Here is a 19,624-nt window from a genome sequence, read left to right on the forward strand (position 1 = left end):
AATTATCAGATTAACTGAAAACATCTTTTAGATATCAAGTTCCCTGCCAATGAGAAAAAACAATCAACCCAAAAGATTGTAAAACCCAAAATGTGAGGGGGGAAAAAAAGTAAAATCATTCTTGGTAATGTCCTTAAGACAGCTTGGTCTGTCATTAATGTGATCAATATCATGTATATGTTTCTCCACCTGCTATAGAAGTCAGAATAATAAGCTGCTTGCACCCTTTTCTCTCCTTCTGTTCCTCCTTTAAAGGTTTCTTTGTTTGTGTAACTAATATTCTGTATTTTCTCCTCTTATCCTTAAAGTGCTGTATAAGTAATCATTCTCTCAATACAATACTAGAATTCTAAATGCTATTGTCCTCATTTTGCAAATAGAAAAACTGAAGCATCAAGAGTATTTATTTGCCATGCAAGAATTTTCAATGAGGGACCAGGAAATGGGCTATCAGAACAATCTAAAGGAAACTATTTGCTTTGGCCAGGTTCACTGGACATAAAGTTTCCTGGGTCTTTTGACTCAGTTCTGAGTAATACATAGATCATTCTTCTTCAAGGCAACAAGTTGTCTTGGATCCCACCCCCTCCATGTGATCATAAAGCATTTCCATCAATTTCTAGAAAAATGAATGGATCACAAAGATATTTACATTACTAAGCAAAGATTAAATGATAAAAATATATGAAGACTCTACACCACAACTTCTCCCCAATTTTGACTTTATGAATTCATCCTTTAACTTATTTAAAAATATCATTAAGTACCTTCTATGTGCCAGGCATTGCTCTAGTTGTTAATTGTAACAGATAAAAAGAAGAAAACACCCAGTCCCTGTCCTCAAGCTCCTCACAGTCCAATGGGAGAGTGGAATATATAAACAAATACAAATTTAATTTTTTAATTTGTTTTAATTAATTATACACGAGAGTATAATGCACTTATGAACTTTGATATATCATACATAGATGGGATATAATTTCTCATTTTTCTAAGTGTACATGTTATAGAATCAAATTGGTCATGCAGTCACATATATACATAAAGTAATAATGTCTGTTTCATTCTATCTATTATCCTTCCTATCCCCACATCCCCTACCCTACTCTACCCTCCATCCACTGCCCTCTACCTAATCCAAGGTAACTCTATTCTTCTCTAGTGCCACCCACCCTTGTTGTGAATTAGCATCCTCATATTAGAGAAAACATTTGGGCTTTGGTTTTTGGGGATTGGCTTATTTCACTTAGCCTGATATTCTCCAACTCTATCCATTTACTGGCAAATGCCATGATTTCATTCTTTTTTAAATCTGAGTAATATTTAATAAGTGCTTTAATTGAAATAAAGGCCCAATGCCAGTCAAGCCCAGGAGAGGGAGCCAAACTGGAATTGAGAGTTGGGAATGGTGTGAGAAAAGGGTGACAGACAAGGGGACAGAGCAGAAAAATATGAGCAGGAATAATATAAGAAGAGGAGAAGCGAAGATGTTTCTCAACCTCGATGTCACTGGTGTATCTATCTTACAATCACAGAGGCACCACATGCAGCCTGAAACCTGTGTTGCGATGACAAAGCAGAGATGAGAAGAACCCAAATACTCCATGGCCTCATTGGACTACTGAATCCATCAACCGTAAAGAGCTTGGGTTTTTTAATTTTGTTTTTAATTGATTGATAATAATTGTACATATTTAGGAAGAGCAGTGTGTAATTTCAATATGTGTATGCAGTGTATCAGGGTAATTAGCATCTCCACCTTCTCAAACATTTATCATTTCTTGGTGTTAGGAATCTGTTTGGTGAAAGAATGTGTCTGCATGTTAAGCTGGCATAAGCTTTTCTGTTTCTTGTGGCTAAAGCAAGATGAAGGATACAACGATGAGGTGCAGCTCTGAGATCACCTGAAGAGTTCCCAGGGTTAGGAGGGTTTGGATCAAGGTTGTTAAAAATAGTTTTTTAGTTATTTTTAAATTCTTTACTGTGAACCTTAGTAGCTATACCTGAATGACAGTTGGACTGGACCTGACTCTGTACCATCAAAGACCCAGATTTCTTGCTGTATGGCTTGCGTTCTCTCATGCTCACAGAATCGCTATGTCAGTGCCAAGCATCCCATTCTCACCCTGTAAAGTCTAAAACCCAAATTTGAGCGTCATTTTCCTTGAATTCCCTCTCAAAAGCAAGTTGTGAAGCCTTTACTCAAAAGGTTAGGCAGTCTTTGAAGGAACTTCGTCAGGGTGGCCATAGCAAGTGCTTCAAATGAGGCCAGCTAAATCTCAACCAGGGGTTTCCAAAATTAGAATGAGATTTGGGAAATAATTTTTCATTTGAGAAAGAGATGGTATTTAAAGGACATGACTGACCAGCATCTTTGCCTTTGCAAAATGAAGTACAGAAATACAGCAAGATTATCCTGGATTCACATTTCATTTGGTCCTGGACCCACATGTAAGAGAAGGCTCATTGGCATATTTGATCAGAAGCCTTGCTGGGTTTTGCCATTAAAATGTTATTGTATTCCTGTGTGTTATTCATTTTATTCATTTTTATTCATTCAAGGTACTACTATAAAAAGACATAGCTGGAAATTTCTTCCGGTATGCAGAACCAGGGAATATGTCTCTTTTTGTGCCTGTTTACCAACAGATGTTTGTGTTTGAGGCAGAATTCATGTGAGACTTTCTTTATTGCAACATATCGCCAGGGAACGAAAGTGGGCAAACATGTAGCCCCCATATGCCTATAATTGTTGGAGGCTCACAATATTTACAGGACAGCTTTCTTTTTTTTTAATTGGTTGTTCAAAACATTACAAAGCTCTTGACATATCATGTTTCATACAGGACAGCTTTCAATGGTCAAAATAACTCATGTCAATTTGCAACACCATTAAACCAACTTACTTCTCCCTACAGAAACTCAAGTATTATGCACATAGGGCAGATGTACTCTGGCAAAAATTCAGTCAAAAGGACTATGCTTCAAGAAAGCCCTTCTGGGTAGAGTGCTTGCCTAGCATGTGTGAGCACTGGGTTCAATACTCAGCACCACATAAAAATTAATTAATTAAATAAATATATTATGTCCATCTACACCATATATATATATATATATATATATATATATATATATATATATATATATATATATATATATATCCATCCTTCTAGAGTCCTTGGAAAAGACCTGGGAATGAAAGCCACCTGTGAGTCCTGTCACCTCACTATGTATAAAGGTGTAGTTTGTCTTCTTGCTCAATCTCTGCTTCTTGCTCAATCTCTGCTTCTTGCTCAATCTCTGCTTCATGTGTCCTCCCAGAAACCAGTTCAGTCAAAAAGGAAAACAATTCCCAGATAAAAGAGGACTTATTACTAGTTCCTATTAAATTTCCTTAGACTCCCACTCGTTATTTAGCCTCAGTATACAGTTGGTCCTCCCATGTCTACAGGTTTCACATTTGTGAATCAACCAACTGTGGATCAAAAATATTCAGAAAAAATTGTTCTGAACACGTAAATTTCTTGTCCTTATTCCCTAAACAGTACAGTCAACAACTATTTATAGAGCTTATTCTTTATATTAGGTGTTATAAATCACATAGAGATGATGGAAAGCATACAGGGGGATTGCATAGGTTATATGCAAATATTAACCCATGTTATATATAAAGAATTTGAGCTTTGTGGGTTTTGGTATCCATGGGGGGGCTAGAAGCTATCACCCATGGATAGCAAGGGATAACTACATGATTTTCTCAGGCCCACTATCCACATCAGGAGCACGGTCACCAACTAGTGCCAGCAGCTCCCCAGATCTGCTGCCTCCTTTCTTTGCCCCTTGAATTAGTATGCCAGACCACAGATCAGTATGAGTAATTTAACAAAAGGCATAACCTTAAATCAACTCTGATTACAGGTATACATATAAAATATTTGACTATGCATTGTTTCCAATCAAAATCAAAACCTTTACATTTATTTTAAAGTCAGTTTATGACTTGTAAATTTCAGTGTACTCATTACAATCATAAATTGCATGAGATACATCTACTGCCCTTTGTTGTTGAGATTTGATGCTTTAATGACCATAGCATGACTCTTTCCAGGCAGGCGGCCATTTGGGGGGACATTATTCCTTTACAAGGGATAATCAAATCATGCCTATGTATTTAGTTCTCACAGTTGCCAGAGTTGTCATTCTTCACTTAACTGAATGTAGTATACACACAAACCAATTTTCAAAACAAGACTATAAACTCCTCTTCTAGGGGGCTCAATGCCCCTGGTGGAGGGTTCTCCTTCCTCTAATTGCCACAAATTTCCAAACTCTTGCCTCCTCTGGTACAGAATTACAAAATCAAGTGTGTAAACCTCATGTTGGAAAAAGTGTTAACTCCATGAGTTATATTTTCTTTGGAAAGGAGGAACAGTGAGTGGAAAACTCACTCTTCAGATCAGATTAGCCACGTCTTTGCCTGGAAAAAAAACTCTCTAATTTCCCATGATTGATACAGCACATTCATTCAACTACCCCTGTGATTCCTGAAGCATAAGAAATTTTAACATTTCCAGCATACCCAGCAAGTAGAATAGAGGAATCAGCTTTTTAAAAACTAAAGCATGAATACAGATTAGATACTCAAAAAAAAAAACTTAAATTCCAATTAAATAGAAAGATGCAGGTATTTTGGGGAAATGGGTCTTTTTGGAACCTTCTTGGCTAGACACTCAAGGCCATTCCCCATGAACAAAATAAACCCTACTCTTTCACTCATTACTTGCAAAAATTGAGGGCAAAGGTACAAGTAGGTCACAGGCAGGTTGCTAGATTCTCTCTGGTAAGTTGTACATAGGTGCTGCTCAAAAACAGCCCAACCTCTTTCTTTTGTACCTCTGTTCTCCAACATTCAATCTCTGCATAGAGAGAATTTACCATTTTATCTGAATTATAAATAATTATAAATACGGTGGTAACCTCACTTGAAAATGGTGCTTCAAATTTTGATTACATTAGGCACTCATTTACTATTGCTCAATTTGGAACATACATGCCTTTTGGTTCTAAATTGTCTGAAATTTTTGCATTTTTGCCCTCCTCTGCAGTCTTTTATGGATAGTTTCCAACAGTCAAAGTTGAATAATGTTATAAGTGTTCATGATTTTATAAGAGCCATTAATTTCATTTCATTTCCAGGAAAGACAAGAATCCATCTCTCTATTTTCCAGTTGGGATGCAATTTAATATCTGGATTGGAATTCCCAACTGAGTATACAAGTATATGATGCATTATCATGCCATTATGTTTCAACATCTTTTGAAAGTGGAAACCAGACATAAGAAATGAGCAAGTCTTAAATGGAATGGTATGGGATTCTCACCGGGTCATTAAAATATCCTCCTTGTTGGGGAGGAAGGGGAAAATATTGGTTTCACTCCAGAGCAAAGAAAGGAACTAGATAGAGGATCTATCAGTTGCTTTCTATTTTTGAAGAGTTTCTATCAAACCATCTATTCAACCGACAGCTTCACTTCTTTTCAGAGCCATAGGAAAAGGAAGGAGTGATTTAAAAAAAAATGCAAAAGGATTGATTTGTACCAGAAAATGGATATGCAGCCCAGCAAAGTTGCCCTCAAAAGTGCCATTATGTAAGGGGATGCAGAATTCAGGTCCAATCAGGAGCTACAGATGATCACACATGAGTTTGAAACATACTTCTAAATAGCACTGCCTTCTACAGATGGCACCCCCAAGTCTTGACTTCATGCAGTTTTAAGATACTAAAAATAAAAATCACTATGTTGAATGAGATCAGTTACCTTTAGAGGTGACTGTCTCCAAGACTTGTTCTATTAATAGATACCCCAGGAGACTTTTAATCACCAAATTCCAATTAACATGGTCTTGATTCAGCCTCAGGAGACCATGGCTATAATCTGATTCTAACCAAAAAAAACTGAAACTTGAATAATTGAATGATCCCAGCTGTTGGCAAAGACAGTGCCAAAAGAAGAGAAAGGATGGGCTTGAAGCCTAGACAAGAAGAGAAATATAAGGAGTTACCTAGTTATTTACAGCCTCAGTTTTGTATCACCCAAGGAAATCATGTTCTGAGTTGTTGACTTGAGGTTCTCGGGCTGCTGGAAGGGTTGTTATTAGAGTGGAAATGGATCAGACACTTTACCTCACTTAGTCTAGTTTTCCCATCAGGAAGAACATTAGGAGATGAGTTCATTCAGGTAAAAAGAGAATCTTATAAAAACTCAGAAGCCACTGTGAGAATCTGGCTTTTCCTCTGAGGGGAATAGGATGCCACTGGAGATCTTTGAGCATAGGAGGGTATTATCAGAAACTAAATTTATAAGTGTATTAGGAGGGTGGAATGAACTAATCCAGGTAAAGCACTTAACACTATACCTTGTTTATTAACGGTACTAAATAAATGGTAATTGCAGATGCAATTATCATGGTTCACTGAAGCTGTAAAAGTAGCTTTTCTTTACCCAAGACTGAGTCAGGGGCTGGGGTTGTTGTTCAATGTCAGAGCACTTGCCTAGCATGTGTGAGGCACTGGGTTCGATCCTCAGCACCACATATAAGTAAATAAAAAATTAAGGTACATCAACAACTAAAAATATTTTTTAAAAAAGAATGAATCAGGAAGACATACAAAATGTGAATGGTCTTATAAATAGTAAGAAGGTGGGATCAGTACCCACATCTCAACAAAGAAAACTCTTGGCTTTGCTGAGGAATTCTACCAAGCATAAAGAATTACCACCAATTCATATCAAACTGTTCCAAAGAATTTAAAATAGGAAACACTTCCTTATTTATTCTCTGAAGCCAACATTACCCTGATATCAAAGTCAAAGTCTCATAAGAAAATAAAACTACAGACCAATATTCTTTATGAGTATGAAATTTCTCTGTAAAATACTATAAGACAGAATTCTATAACATATTAAAAAGATCATAATATGATCAAGCTCAATTTGTTCTTGGAATCCAAGGATGGTTCAACATAGAAAAATCAATCAATGTAATACAACATTTTAACAGAACAAAGAAAGAAAACAGGCATTATCATCTTAATTAATGTAGGAAAAAATTAACAAAATTCAACACATTTTTATCATTAAAATAATTAACAAATTAGGAATATAAGGAATACCTAACAATGAAGTCCACATATTTTAAACCTACAGCTAGCATTATATTCAGCATGAAAGACTAAAAGATTTTACTCTAAGATCTTGAACAAGACAAGAATGCTCACTTGTACTACTTCTATTTAACACAATTCGAGAATTTCAACCACCATAATCAGGCAATAAATGAAATAAAGAACATTCAAACTGAAAAGAAAGAAAGAAAATAGTTCTGTTTGTAGATGGTACAATCTTATATACAAAACCCTAAAGATTATACACACATCAAAAACACACAAAATAGAGTAAATGATATCAACAAAATTTGGGATAGAATACATGAACAAAAATTGATTTTATTTCTATGCAATAACAATGAATAATCCAAAAAGTAAATTAAGAAAACAATTTTATTTTCAATGGCATCAAAAAGAAAAAATACTTGGAAATAAGCTTAATATAGAAACAAAAGATGCAGACACTGAAAATTACAAAGTATTGCTAAAAGAAATTAAAGGCACAAATATAGGAAAAGATATCCATGCTCACAGATTAGAAGACTTAATATTATTAAGATGCCAGTATTATGTAAAGCTACCGAAATACTCGGTGTAATCCCTATCAAAATCCCAATGGTGCATTTTGCATACTAAAATATCCAAAAAAAAATCTATCCTTAAATTCATATAGTATCTCGAGCTAGGATTGTGGCTCAGTGGTAGAGCGCTCACATAGTATGGGCGGGACCCGGGTTCGATTCTCATTACCACATAAAAATAAATAAATAAATAAATAAATAAAAAGGCATTGTGTTGTGTCCATCTACAAAAAAGATTCTCTCTCTCTCTCTCTCTCTCTCTCTCTCTCTCTCTCTCTCTCTCTCTCTCTTGATTTCTCCTTAAAAAAAATCATCTAGAATCTCAAGAGACTCCAAATAATCAAAGTAATCATGAAACAGAACAACAAAGTTAAAGGTCTCATTCTTCCATATTTCAAAACTTACTACAAACTACAGTAATCAAAACCTTGTGGCACTGGCAAAAAGACAGACAAGGCAAGGGAAAAATACAGAACCTAAAATAAACCTCACATACGCTGTCAGATGGTTTTCAACAATGGTGCCAAAACCATTGAAGAGAGGTTTTCAACAAATGGTGCTGGAATATTGAATATCTACACATCAAAGAGTGTAGTTGGTCCCTTAACTATACAAACATTAACTCAAAATGGATCAAAGACTCAAATGTAAGAGCTCACATGAATCAACATAAGACAAAATCTTCACTGCTAATCAATCACTGCTTGAACATAACACCAAAATCAAAGGTCACAAAAGAAAAAAATAGAAATTGGATGCCAACCAAATTTTTTAAAAAATTTTTTCATCAACAGAGAGAAAATATTTGCAAATCAGATACTGGACAAAGGATTAAAATCCAGAATACATAAAGAATTACAACTCAACAAGAGGAAGCAATTTGATTTTTAAAAAATGTAAAAAGTGGGGCTGGGATTATGACTCAGTGACAAAGTGCTCACCATGAGGCACTGGGTTTGATCCTCAGCACACATAAGTACTATTTTTTTTTTAATTGGAAAAAAGAAACTTGGCATGATGGTGCACACCTGTAATCCCAGCAACTTGGGAGGCTGAGGCAGGAGGATTACAAATCCAAGGCCAGCCTCAGCAACTTAGTGAGGCCTTAAGCAACTTAGTGAGACACTGCCTCAAAAAAATAAAACACAAAAATGAATGGGGACATGGCTCAGTGGTTAAGTGCCACTGGGCTAAATCTCCAGTTCCAAAAAAGGAGTAGGGGGAGGAGGCAGGTCATAAATAGATAATTCCCCAAAGAAGATACACAAATGACCAATAAGCACACATGTGTTCAACAGGGTTGGGTGTTGTGGTTCAGTGGTAGAGTGCTTACCTAAAATGTGTGAGGCACTGGATTCAATCCTCAGCACCCAATAAAAATAAATAGAGAATGAGAGAGTGCACATAATTAAAAAAAAAAAGATGTTCAATATTGGGCTGGGGTATAAGTCAATGTTAGGGCATGAGGCCCTGAGTTGGAACTCCAGTAGCCCCCCAAAATTTAAAAAGGATGTTAAACATCACTAGTCATGAGGAAAATGCAAATTAAAACCACAGTGAGACAGCGCTTCATACCCATTAGGATGGCTATTATCAAAAAAACAAGCAAACCCCAGAAAACAACAAATGCAGGCGTGGATGTGGAGGAATTGGAACCATCACTGGGGGAAATGGAACCATCACTGGAGGAAATGTTGTAGCCACTCTAGGAACTTATGTCAGCTCCTCAAAAAATCAAACATAGGATCACCAAATGATCCCACAATCTCACTTCTAGGTACAAACCCAAAAGAACTGACATCAGGATCTTGAAAAGAATTTGTACATCCATGTTTACAGCAGCATTATCCCCAACTGCAAAAAGGTAGAAGTGATCCATGCTGCACAGATGAACAAGGACATTATGCAAAGTGAAATAAGACAGACAAAAATGGAAAAAAACAGCATTGCCAAGCTTGTGTGAGGTCTACAGTAGTCAAATTCACAGGGCCAGAAAGTAGAATGGTGTTGCCAGGGGATTATAGAGGAGGAAGTGCAGTTATCGTTCAATGAATATAGAGTTTTAGTTAAAGAAGATGCAAAAGTTCAGGAGATGGACCGGTGGAAACAGCTGCATAATAATGGGCATGTGATTAAAACCACAGAACTATACAACTAAACAGTTAAAATGATAAATTTTATGCTATGTATATTTTATCACACACACAAAAAAATAGATACCTTGCCTTCCTCTGAGTCCATGTTTTCAAACAATTTTTTAAAATGTTCTTCTTAGTTATACATGACAACATAATCCATTTGATACAAGCATAAGATATATCTTACTCTAATCAGGCCCCTATTCTTGTGGGTGGGCATGATGGTGGGATTCACTTACATAATTTCATGTGTACATAGGAAAACTATGTTAGACTTATTCTACTGTCTTTAACATTTCTCTTATATGTAGTTTTCTACTGCAGAGAATACATGGCTCAATGGATCTAAATTTGCCAGTTACTTCTTAAAGCTTACAACTAAATGGGCATTCTGATTTACACACCAGACTCTTGTAAGCTTGGCTATCAAGAGACTATCTCTTAGAGAAAGGTGACTGACAGATGAGTCTTTGTTAGACATCAATAATGAGACTCAGAACCTGAAGATCACCTGAGACCATGAATCTTCATCCATTTTGGCTTGTTTACAGACCTTAACACAGCCTGCTATATGAGTGCCAGGGATGGCCTGGTTACCAGTTCTCTTGTTTCATTGTAAAACCTACCTAATCCAGAATTCAATAGAGTTGTCAACTCCAAGATGGGCCCTTTTTACCTTTTGCCTTCTGCTTGGTTTTTTCTTCTTCTTTTTTTTTTTTTTTTTTTTGTATGAGGGATTGAAGTCAGGGGCACTCAACTAATGAGCCACATCCCCAGCCCTCTTTTATATTTTATTTAAAGACAGGGTCTCACTGAGTTGCTTAGAGCCTAATTAAGTTGCTGAGGCTGACTCTGAACTCATGTTCCTCCTGCCTCATCCTCCCAAGCTGCTAGGACTACAGGCATGTGCTAACGCACCCGGCTTTCCCTTCATTTTTATATGGTTTTAACTACTTTTTTTTAAGTACCGGGGATTGAACCCAGGCTGCTCTACCACTGAGCTACAACCCCAGCCCTTTTCTATTTTTTTATTTTGAAACAGGGTCTTGAAAAGTTGGTTTCACTACATTGCTGAGGTTGGCCTTGAACTCAAAATCCTCCTGCCTTAGCCTCCTAAACCGCTAGGATTACAAGCATGAGCCACCATACTCTGCTGCAATGCACTTTTTGTTAAAATACACCAAGGAATATTTTCCTCACTATAATTATTCTCTCTTCCTATGTCAGGCTGGCTACTCTCAGTTGGAATAAGAACTAGATTAAAAACTTAGAATTGTATGAATATGGCCCAATGAATCCCACTACTGTGTATAACTATAAGGCACCAATAAAATTAAAAAAAAAAAACTTACAACTGTTACAGACTTTCTCAAACTACCAAACTTCTCTGAAGCCCTTAGTTGCTCAGTGTGTGAACTGTACCTTTCTCCCCATCCGAGTAGGAAAAGAACAGTGTTGGGTCTGATGGGTAATTTTAAGAGAATAAGGTTCCAAACCTTCTCCTCCAAATAATCCAGCTCCCCCCCGCCCCCCCATTCCCGCTGTCTTCCAGAGTCTGACTTAAGAGCTCCTTCCTGTGCTTGTGAAGAGCTGATCCATAAGCTTTCTTGTATTTTCATTGTACTGCACATCGGATTCTCCCGCTAGGGACCACATCCCAGTCATCTGTACTTTCCTAGGGCTAGTGCTATCCTCACATAGAGGAAGAATATAGTAAAAATTGCTGTTTATTTTTCTAAACAGCAGTACTTGTTGTATTTCATTGACCCTACAATTAATTCTACCAATTATGAGATGCTTCAATTATAAGATCACCAAGAATGGAAAAAAACGATAATTCAAAGGTATCAGTAATTATAAGACAGATTCCAATTCTAGACTTGTTATCATCTTGACTTCAGGCCCAGAATAGGGAAAAGACGACTAATTTATAACACTTTACAGATATGGACACATATACCTATTTACATTTACACAAGACATAAACCTTTCATTTTTACTTAGTTTACTTGGTTTTATTACTTTGGGCTTTTCCTCTCAAACCAGATGTTGTCTCAGATTTAATGAACTGTCTTCCTACCTGAACACCAGGTAACTAAAGACAGACTGGGGGACCTGTAGCCATTTATTAGCCATTTCTTAGGCAGTTTAAGTGAAGAGGTTCAAAGCATCCAAAGGGGAAATATTTTTTGCCACTAGACAAGATTACAATAAAAGCAGTCTATCCATCATCTTCTGAAGAAAAACATGCCACCCCAAAGTTAGTAGGTAAAGAAAAGTCTGGGAAGTCCTGTGCTACTTTACATCAGATGATCTCAAAGCAATCTCCCACATTGTCGTCAAGAAAGTTTTGTCACCAGCAGAGTACAAATGTAAAGTTATCCCTTTCCATAGTATTGGTCACCACAAAACTGATAGAAAAAGGTTGAGCAAATTAATAAGAAACAAATGCTTATAAAAATACAACACATATATATGCATACACATCTATATGGAATTAAATCTGCTTGCATATCAAGTGAGATCATGTATGAATATCCTCAAACACCACATAGTTAAACAGTAGTGGAAACACATTATATTCAAAAGATGGACTTTGGAATCAAATAGAACTGGACCCCAACCCTATCTAAGTCACTTCCTCCCTCTGTGGGCTTGAGAAGGTGTCAGTATCTTCCTCTGCACAATGGGAATCATAAGATATACACCTCAGTGGAAGTAGGACTAGATGAGAGATTCCATGCAGAGCACTCAGCAGATGGCTGGCAAACTGGCAAGTGCTCGATATGGGTGACTTCTTGACATCTGAACTAGAATAGATGTCCACTTGCCTTACCCATGGAATGCCCTCTTAATTTTATAGTGTTGTCTTTTTATTGCTACCACCCTGGTCTCCCTTCCCTCCACAGAGTCATCCACTATACTTGCTACCCCATAGGGTCCCGTCCTCTTGGCCACTTCCACCTCTTGTTCCTACTAGTCCTTATGATTATTCCAAGATTTGGGTTTTTGCAATGGCCCCTCAGCTCCAGACTTCCTAACTAGAATCTATCCTACATGGTTCTATTTGTATCCCCAGAATGAAATCCCACGCATTAAATTCTCTGGTTCAAAATTCTTAAAGCTTCCTACTGCCACTAACTTAAATTCTCACCACAGCATTCAAGGCATCCCACTATTGCTCGACCCTAATCTACCTTTCCAGGTATCTCTCCAATATGTGGCTTCATCTTTAGCCTATCAAACATCCTGTTCCTATGCTACATTTCCTCTACATCCATAGTCTTGGTCATATGATTTCCTTCACTGCAATGTTCTTCCTTCATCTCTGCCCTGAAAAAAATCTGATGCCTCCTTCTAGACCAGTCTTCCTTCCAGAGTAACTTTGCTGAGCCTCCAGCCCTCCTTTGAACTCTCTTATGCATTGCCTCTTTTTGTGACCCATATTTAGTCTTGTACTTGGTCTGGTTCTATTGCAAGGCCTGCCTGACATCTGTCGTCTACCCATGGTTTTGCTCCTACAAACTGAACAATAAATATTCATGTTACTGCCCCTCACTGGGTTAAACACCAATCAAGCTTGCAGCGAGGAAAGAAGGACTCTAAAAGACTGTGAAATGGGAAAGGTCTCTAAAAGAATGTGGGAAATGGGGAGGGAGAGTAGGCCACTTTCCTTATCTCCAGTCCTTGGGAGAGGATCTACACAGAGTGACTCTGGTTGTAAAGTAAAGGAATGTACTCATAAAACATATGAGGAAATCCAGTTGTACAGTGGGCATCCATCTATCCCATACATTCCCTCTGCCTGTAGACATGGCACAGCCCTCCACTGCCACCAAGGAGTGAATAAGAAATAAAATATCTAAAACCTCTCCATTGAGTCATCCAAGTTCTCTCTTTGGGATTGATAAATAGAATGCTTAGGGTCATTGCATCCCTAGGATGGATGGCACAGCCCTCACTGTGTTTTATTGGTTCTGTTTGAATACACATGCTTACCACAAGTCATATAAACCACTAAAACAGGAAGATAAAATCAAATTGATCCTTGTTCTTGCTGCCATACTCAGCAATATAGGGTGGGTGCTGAGTTACTGGATACCCTACCCAACAGAAAGTCTCATTAAAATAGTACATCACTAGTTCCTTGAACTTGAACAAATAGATTTGGTCATGATGTGTACTCAACTAACTACCACCCAAAATACCTTAATCTGGATGTGAGTATGCATTGGAAATTGAACAAGTGTTTTGGTTGTCATGGTTAGTTTTAGATTTTGATTTAGTAGAGCTAAAAATAAATCATAGTTACTGCTATAACACAAGATTTGGTAAAACTCTCTGCCTGGTTTCAGAATAAAAGGATGCAGACAATCATTTAACATAAACTTGAAAAGTGTCAAATGAAACTAGTTTTTGAATTATGTTTTAACCCCACATTTACTGTTAGGCAGTTTCATTGCTAAAGAAATTCTTTAGATTCAAGTCAGTAGTCACACAAGAAAAAGGATTTCTTAAATACATAGGAAAAAATATTTTTAAAACCAGAATATCTTAGTAATGATCCCCCAAAGAGTTTTCAATTTTTAAAGTGTGGTTCTAAGTTACTTGACCAGGAAATGAAAAAGGAGAAGAAGAAGAAGAAGAAGAAGAAGAAGAAGGAGGAGGAGGAGGAGGAGGAGGAGGAGGAGGAGGAGGAGGAGGAGGAGAAGAAAGAAAGAAAGAAAAAGAAAAAAGACCCTCAAAGGAGAGCTTTGGAAAACACCTTTTAGGAAACCCTTTCTTTACACTGTCTCTCCAAGACACCTTGCCTTACCAAGAACTTTGAAATAAAATAGATAATAAATCAAGATGCTACTTCTTAATTGCAACAGCACCATTTTTTCAAATAACTTCCTCCTCCTATCTTTAAATCTCAGAAAATGATCATAGAAACATCCATAATTGTGAATAGTTTTATGAGCCAATTCCTTTCTGTACCAATCTGTACACAGTATTTGCCATTTCCAAATTTTCCCCAAATGCTTTGATGTCATATGATTTATTTTGAGCACTAGAGGCAATTTCTTAAATCCTACAGCAAAATTTTTCATATTGTGGATTTCCACATAAATAGATTTACAGGCCAGTTTTTAAAACAAACACACACACACACACACAAAAAAAAAATAGTTTCCCAGGTTGTTTCATTCCTGATCTTTTGTCAAGACACTGTTGGCTCTAAGGCACTACAGCTAGTTAATTAAAGATCAACTTTGGCCATTGCTAAAGCTTCAGCATTTATTATCATTGCCTCTTTCCAAGTTTTCTGAGAATTTAAAAGACTTTACACACTTGCACCTGCTAGTTAAGAGTTGGGTTCTGCCTCTTAACAGCGAGTTTAAACAGTTTGCTGTAGCATTCCCTAAGCTCAGAACTCTCCCCGGACATCATCCCATCTGTAACAGAATTGGAAACACTCACCTTTGGCGTGTCAATAATTGATGGCCTGGGGATGGAAGCCTGCAAAGTACCTGCTTTGCAGTCTGGTTCGTCATCCGGGGACCCCGACAAACCCTCAGGGGTTGCAGCAGGCCGAACAGTGGTCCGTTTGCTTGAATTCCGAGTGGCACTGCCATTGCGCTCTGTGCGGGTACCCGAATCTCGCCTTTTCTCTGGAGCTCGCTCTTCCTCTCTTGGGTGGCTTGGGCGTCTGCCCGCTTTGGCCATGGGCTGGACATAGATGGTGGAATGGGTATCTGCCGCGCTGGACTGATCAAAGGGAGCATTCTCCCTTGAATTCCCAAAACAAGCCAGCAGAGCTGAGCAGGTAAACGGGTGCATCCTTCCCGACGGAGATTTCAGTTCCTTGGTGAGCCTGGCCCTCCACGTGGACATGACCTGCGGTGAAACATTGCACAGTTCAAAGGAGAAAAGGAAATTTTCCAGAGGCTTCCTTATAGTAGCTATTTTTCTGAGCGAAAAGAAGGACTCACTAGTAATTGCCCCTAAAGAGAAATTGAGGAAATGGCAAGGCCACCCTCCCTGGGAGTCACTCAGCCACCAGCCCCTCTTCCAAACCGTCCATCCTAGGTGATTTCGCGCTCTTCCTTCCTTGATGCTCTCAGTGGCTAAAGAAAGCTGTCTGTATGGCATGCACTTGGCTCGGGTTACAGTCCCCAGGCAGGGCAGACGCTTCAGTGTAAGGCAGTGCCCAGTCAATAGAGGGCTGCTTCAGGTTACCTTGCAAGCATAAAGATAATGTAGTCTGATAGCGTCGGCCATAATAGCGTCAGCTTGTGTATCAATAACATCATAACAGCAGCGAAACCGTCTTTAGTTACCCCCTTCAAATATTTATTTCTCCAAACAAAACAAAAACGACCCAGTTATCTATGGCAAATGAAGACCCCTCCTTCCCCCTCCAAGAGGGACCATGACCTTAGCAGCTGTTTCATTATTAAAATAAGAGGTCGACTTGAATCTTTCACGTGGAGAGATCTATGTTTTGGGTCTGATGTCACAAAGACTTTTCTGGATCTTTCCTGAATCTAACACCCAAACAAGTTTCTTGGTTTCAGGATCCATATTGGATCTGGTAACTACAGATGAGCCTTGGTTAATGTTTTTACTATCCTGTCTAAGTTCTTCATTAGTTTTAAACAATGCCCCCACCCCCCAAAAAAGAGTTGACATTAACAATGAGCAATCTGTATTATGATATTATGTGTAAAGGTTCTATTTATCTGAAGGAGATTTCTATTTATGCATTATCAAATTTTAGAAAATAACCCCCTATTGGACATAGATTTTTCTATTTTTAACATACGTGAATGGTAAAAGAAATAATAAAATATGACCATATTCTAAGAAATTCAAAATCAGGACTTTTCCTAAGCCAAGCAACTGCTAAGAATGTTATAGAAATATAATACTTTAATGGTTTTACCATTAGTGGTAATTTGGGGGTCAAGGTTTCAGGGCATATTGCCTGCCCATTGTAATGTATTTATTTGCCCACTCTCGCTCTCTCTTTTAATTTAATGTCAAGATGTGTTCTTAAACCCAGACAGGTAGTAGTTATTATGGCACTAATCCCCATTTTACAGAGGCAGAAACCAGTTCTTGGAAATTTCAACTGACTAGGGTAAGGTAATGCTGCTGAGAGGGTCTGGTTGGAAACCTAAGATTTTTGTTCTTCTATCTGGTCTCTCTGAGCATCATTCATTCTGGCAGTCATCTATCCATTTAGCAGCCACGTTGGTCATATTGTTCTAAATGGGCAGTCATATCCATAATGCGTGAAGGCAGATACAGCTTTAGAAAGAGTGGATACAGTATGAAACGCAGACTTTATTTTAGTGTGTACCAAAAGTTAGATTATAAATAGCTGTCATTAGAGATTACCATGTAATCTGGTAGGCCCTGTGCCAGATTTCCCAGGTTGGACAGTTCATCCTCCTTCAAATACACAGGTGCAAGCCATCCAAACCCACTTCTGGAAAGAACAGGAAGTCCAGGCTTTTATAGGCTCCTTCACCAAGTTCTCCTGGGGAGTCTAGGGACTGTGTTTTTTATCTAGTCTGCCCTGGTTGCTACAGTCTTGGGCACGGAGTCCCTCCTCCATCCTCGCCTTCCTAGCTCCTCACTGGTAAGCCAGAATGTGATGGTTAAGATTTTTTGAAGGCTTGGCAGTAATGAAGAGGAATTGGGGACAACAAGAAGACAATTCTTAAACCTGATTTCCTTTATTCACTTTGTTATTCATTCTACTATGTGTTAAGCACTGCGTGGAACCACAGTGAATCCCGCAGCTTTCAGTTACTACAGTCAGTAGACCACAGGGTAAGAAAGTCCAGAGCCCTCCCTCAGGCCTCCCTGAGGCCCCAAACCTGAGCCTGACCACAGGGACCACCTTACACCCCTCAAAGAGCATGCTCAGGAGAATGTCCAAAGTAACCAAAATCATGACACCAGCCCACTAAGAACAATAATTTTATTTTTATTTTTATTTTTATTTTACTGACATGATAGCTAAGTCTGACGTAGAATAACACTAACAGACACTAATAGATAATGGTTGTTGAGTGTTTAGTATCAGACATGTATCTCATCCAATTAACCCATTTAATCCTCACAACCCTAGAGGAAAGGTGATATTATTTTTCCTATTTTTATCCTTTAGAAAAATAAGATACAGAAACTTAAGTAACTTGCCCAAGGTCACCACACTGCTAAGGGAGAAAGTCAGGAGAATGAGCCGGAACAGCCTAGCCACAGAGTTCATGCTCTTAATCAGTATGCAACACCACTTTCCAAGCACACACACACACACACACACACACGCACTCACACACTCCAAAGAGGAACTTTCCAATGACCTTCAATCTAACACTCTACTCTACGCTTAAGAATTTATTCTAAAGATATACATGTGCATAGAGGAATGCTCATAGCACTTGTGTTTATAACTACAAAATTGTTAGTCAGTAGATGAAAAGTTAATATATTTTTAAAAAATCTGTTAACCCATAAGAAAATATCTGAATAATTTAATATTATGCAATGATTAGAAAGAATGATGTAGAGATTTCTGGTTTGGTACAAATGTACTAATTAAGCACATATATGTATAAACTCCCCTTTCAAAGAAATAATTAAGGTAATAGCAATGAAATTCTCTTAAAGACATAAATGCACATTAAAGACTTTAGGAAGCTCTTATACAAGAATATGTAACAAATTTCCACAAAACATACATGACAACCAAGGTAAACAAAAGAAAACAACCTAGGGAGGAAAAATGAGCATGGCAGGTGAGTAGGCAGCCATATCTGTCATTCAAAGGATGATGAAAGAATGAGTAAATAAACTCCAGCACAGCTTGATTCTTAGCAAGCTAGGGAGCAAGGGGGAGAATCTTGGCAATTTGATACCAGAAGCATTCTTGTTGAGTGCCAAAGGACAGGGTTCCTAAGAGAACCTGCTCTAAAAAACCTGCTCTGCTCTAAAAACTGTTGGTATAACTACAATAATATAAATGGTATTTGCATTTTTTCCAACTTTCAGAATCAAGGTACAAACCAATAGTTGCATATTGGTGACTCTCAAGAAAAATTAGGCCTCCAGATGGACTCTTGTTTTTTTTTTTTTTTTTTTTTTGACATTCTGAAAACAGTTTTGCACAGCGTTCACCTACAGTAACCATCACTCTGTTTTTCACTGGTTTGGTTCACAGATGTATATAAATGGAACCCAAAGACATGAGTGTCTGTTGCCTCTGGTAGGTATTTGTTATTCTTCATGCCTCATGTCCTTTCCTCCTTCTCTGGGTACCCTGATTTCCTTTGGGAAACTCTTTGTGCTTTGGGAGAGGATCCTGCACTGATTATTCTGTGGAACCTAGGACACAGGGTTCAACACCCACCATGCCCATAGTCCCTGCTTACAGGGTCCCAGTCTCTGGTTCAGCATGGGCATGAGAACATGTTGTTCCAATCACAATAAATCCCAAAATTTGAGTACTTGGAAAAAGCCTTTCTCTTCTTTCCACCAAATTTACTGGATTTCAACCTGAGAAAATAAAAGGGTGAAGTAACTGCCAACATCTTGCCTCCTTGAGGGAAAGACTCACTCAGTCAAACCAACACAAAGCGATTTTTAAGAGCTAGAGAGAGAAACTAGGTCTGGATAACACTTTTGGATAAAACTTTTACTGAGGTTGGCCTTTGCTATTTGTTATGTAAGTAAGTAAATT

At 37.9% G+C, this 19,624-nt stretch overlaps 1 protein-coding gene across 1 annotated transcript in view; it reads right to left on the minus strand.

The window, feature by feature from the left end:
* Positions 1–15,765, minus strand: part of Fam107b (family with sequence similarity 107 member B) — a 207,751-nt gene extending 191,986 nt beyond the window's left edge. The window contains exon 1 of the mRNA XM_026410254.2: positions 15,352–15,765. Coding sequence (XP_026266039.1) covers positions 15,352–15,765 — 414 coding nt within the window. The remainder of the gene's footprint in view (positions 1–15,351) is intronic.
* Positions 15,766–19,624: the final 3,859 nt, after the last annotated feature.

This window comes from Urocitellus parryii, chromosome 9 (assembly GCF_045843805.1).
Source record: "Urocitellus parryii isolate mUroPar1 chromosome 9, mUroPar1.hap1, whole genome shotgun sequence".
NCBI classification, from domain to species: Eukaryota; Metazoa; Chordata; class Mammalia; order Rodentia; family Sciuridae; genus Urocitellus; species Urocitellus parryii.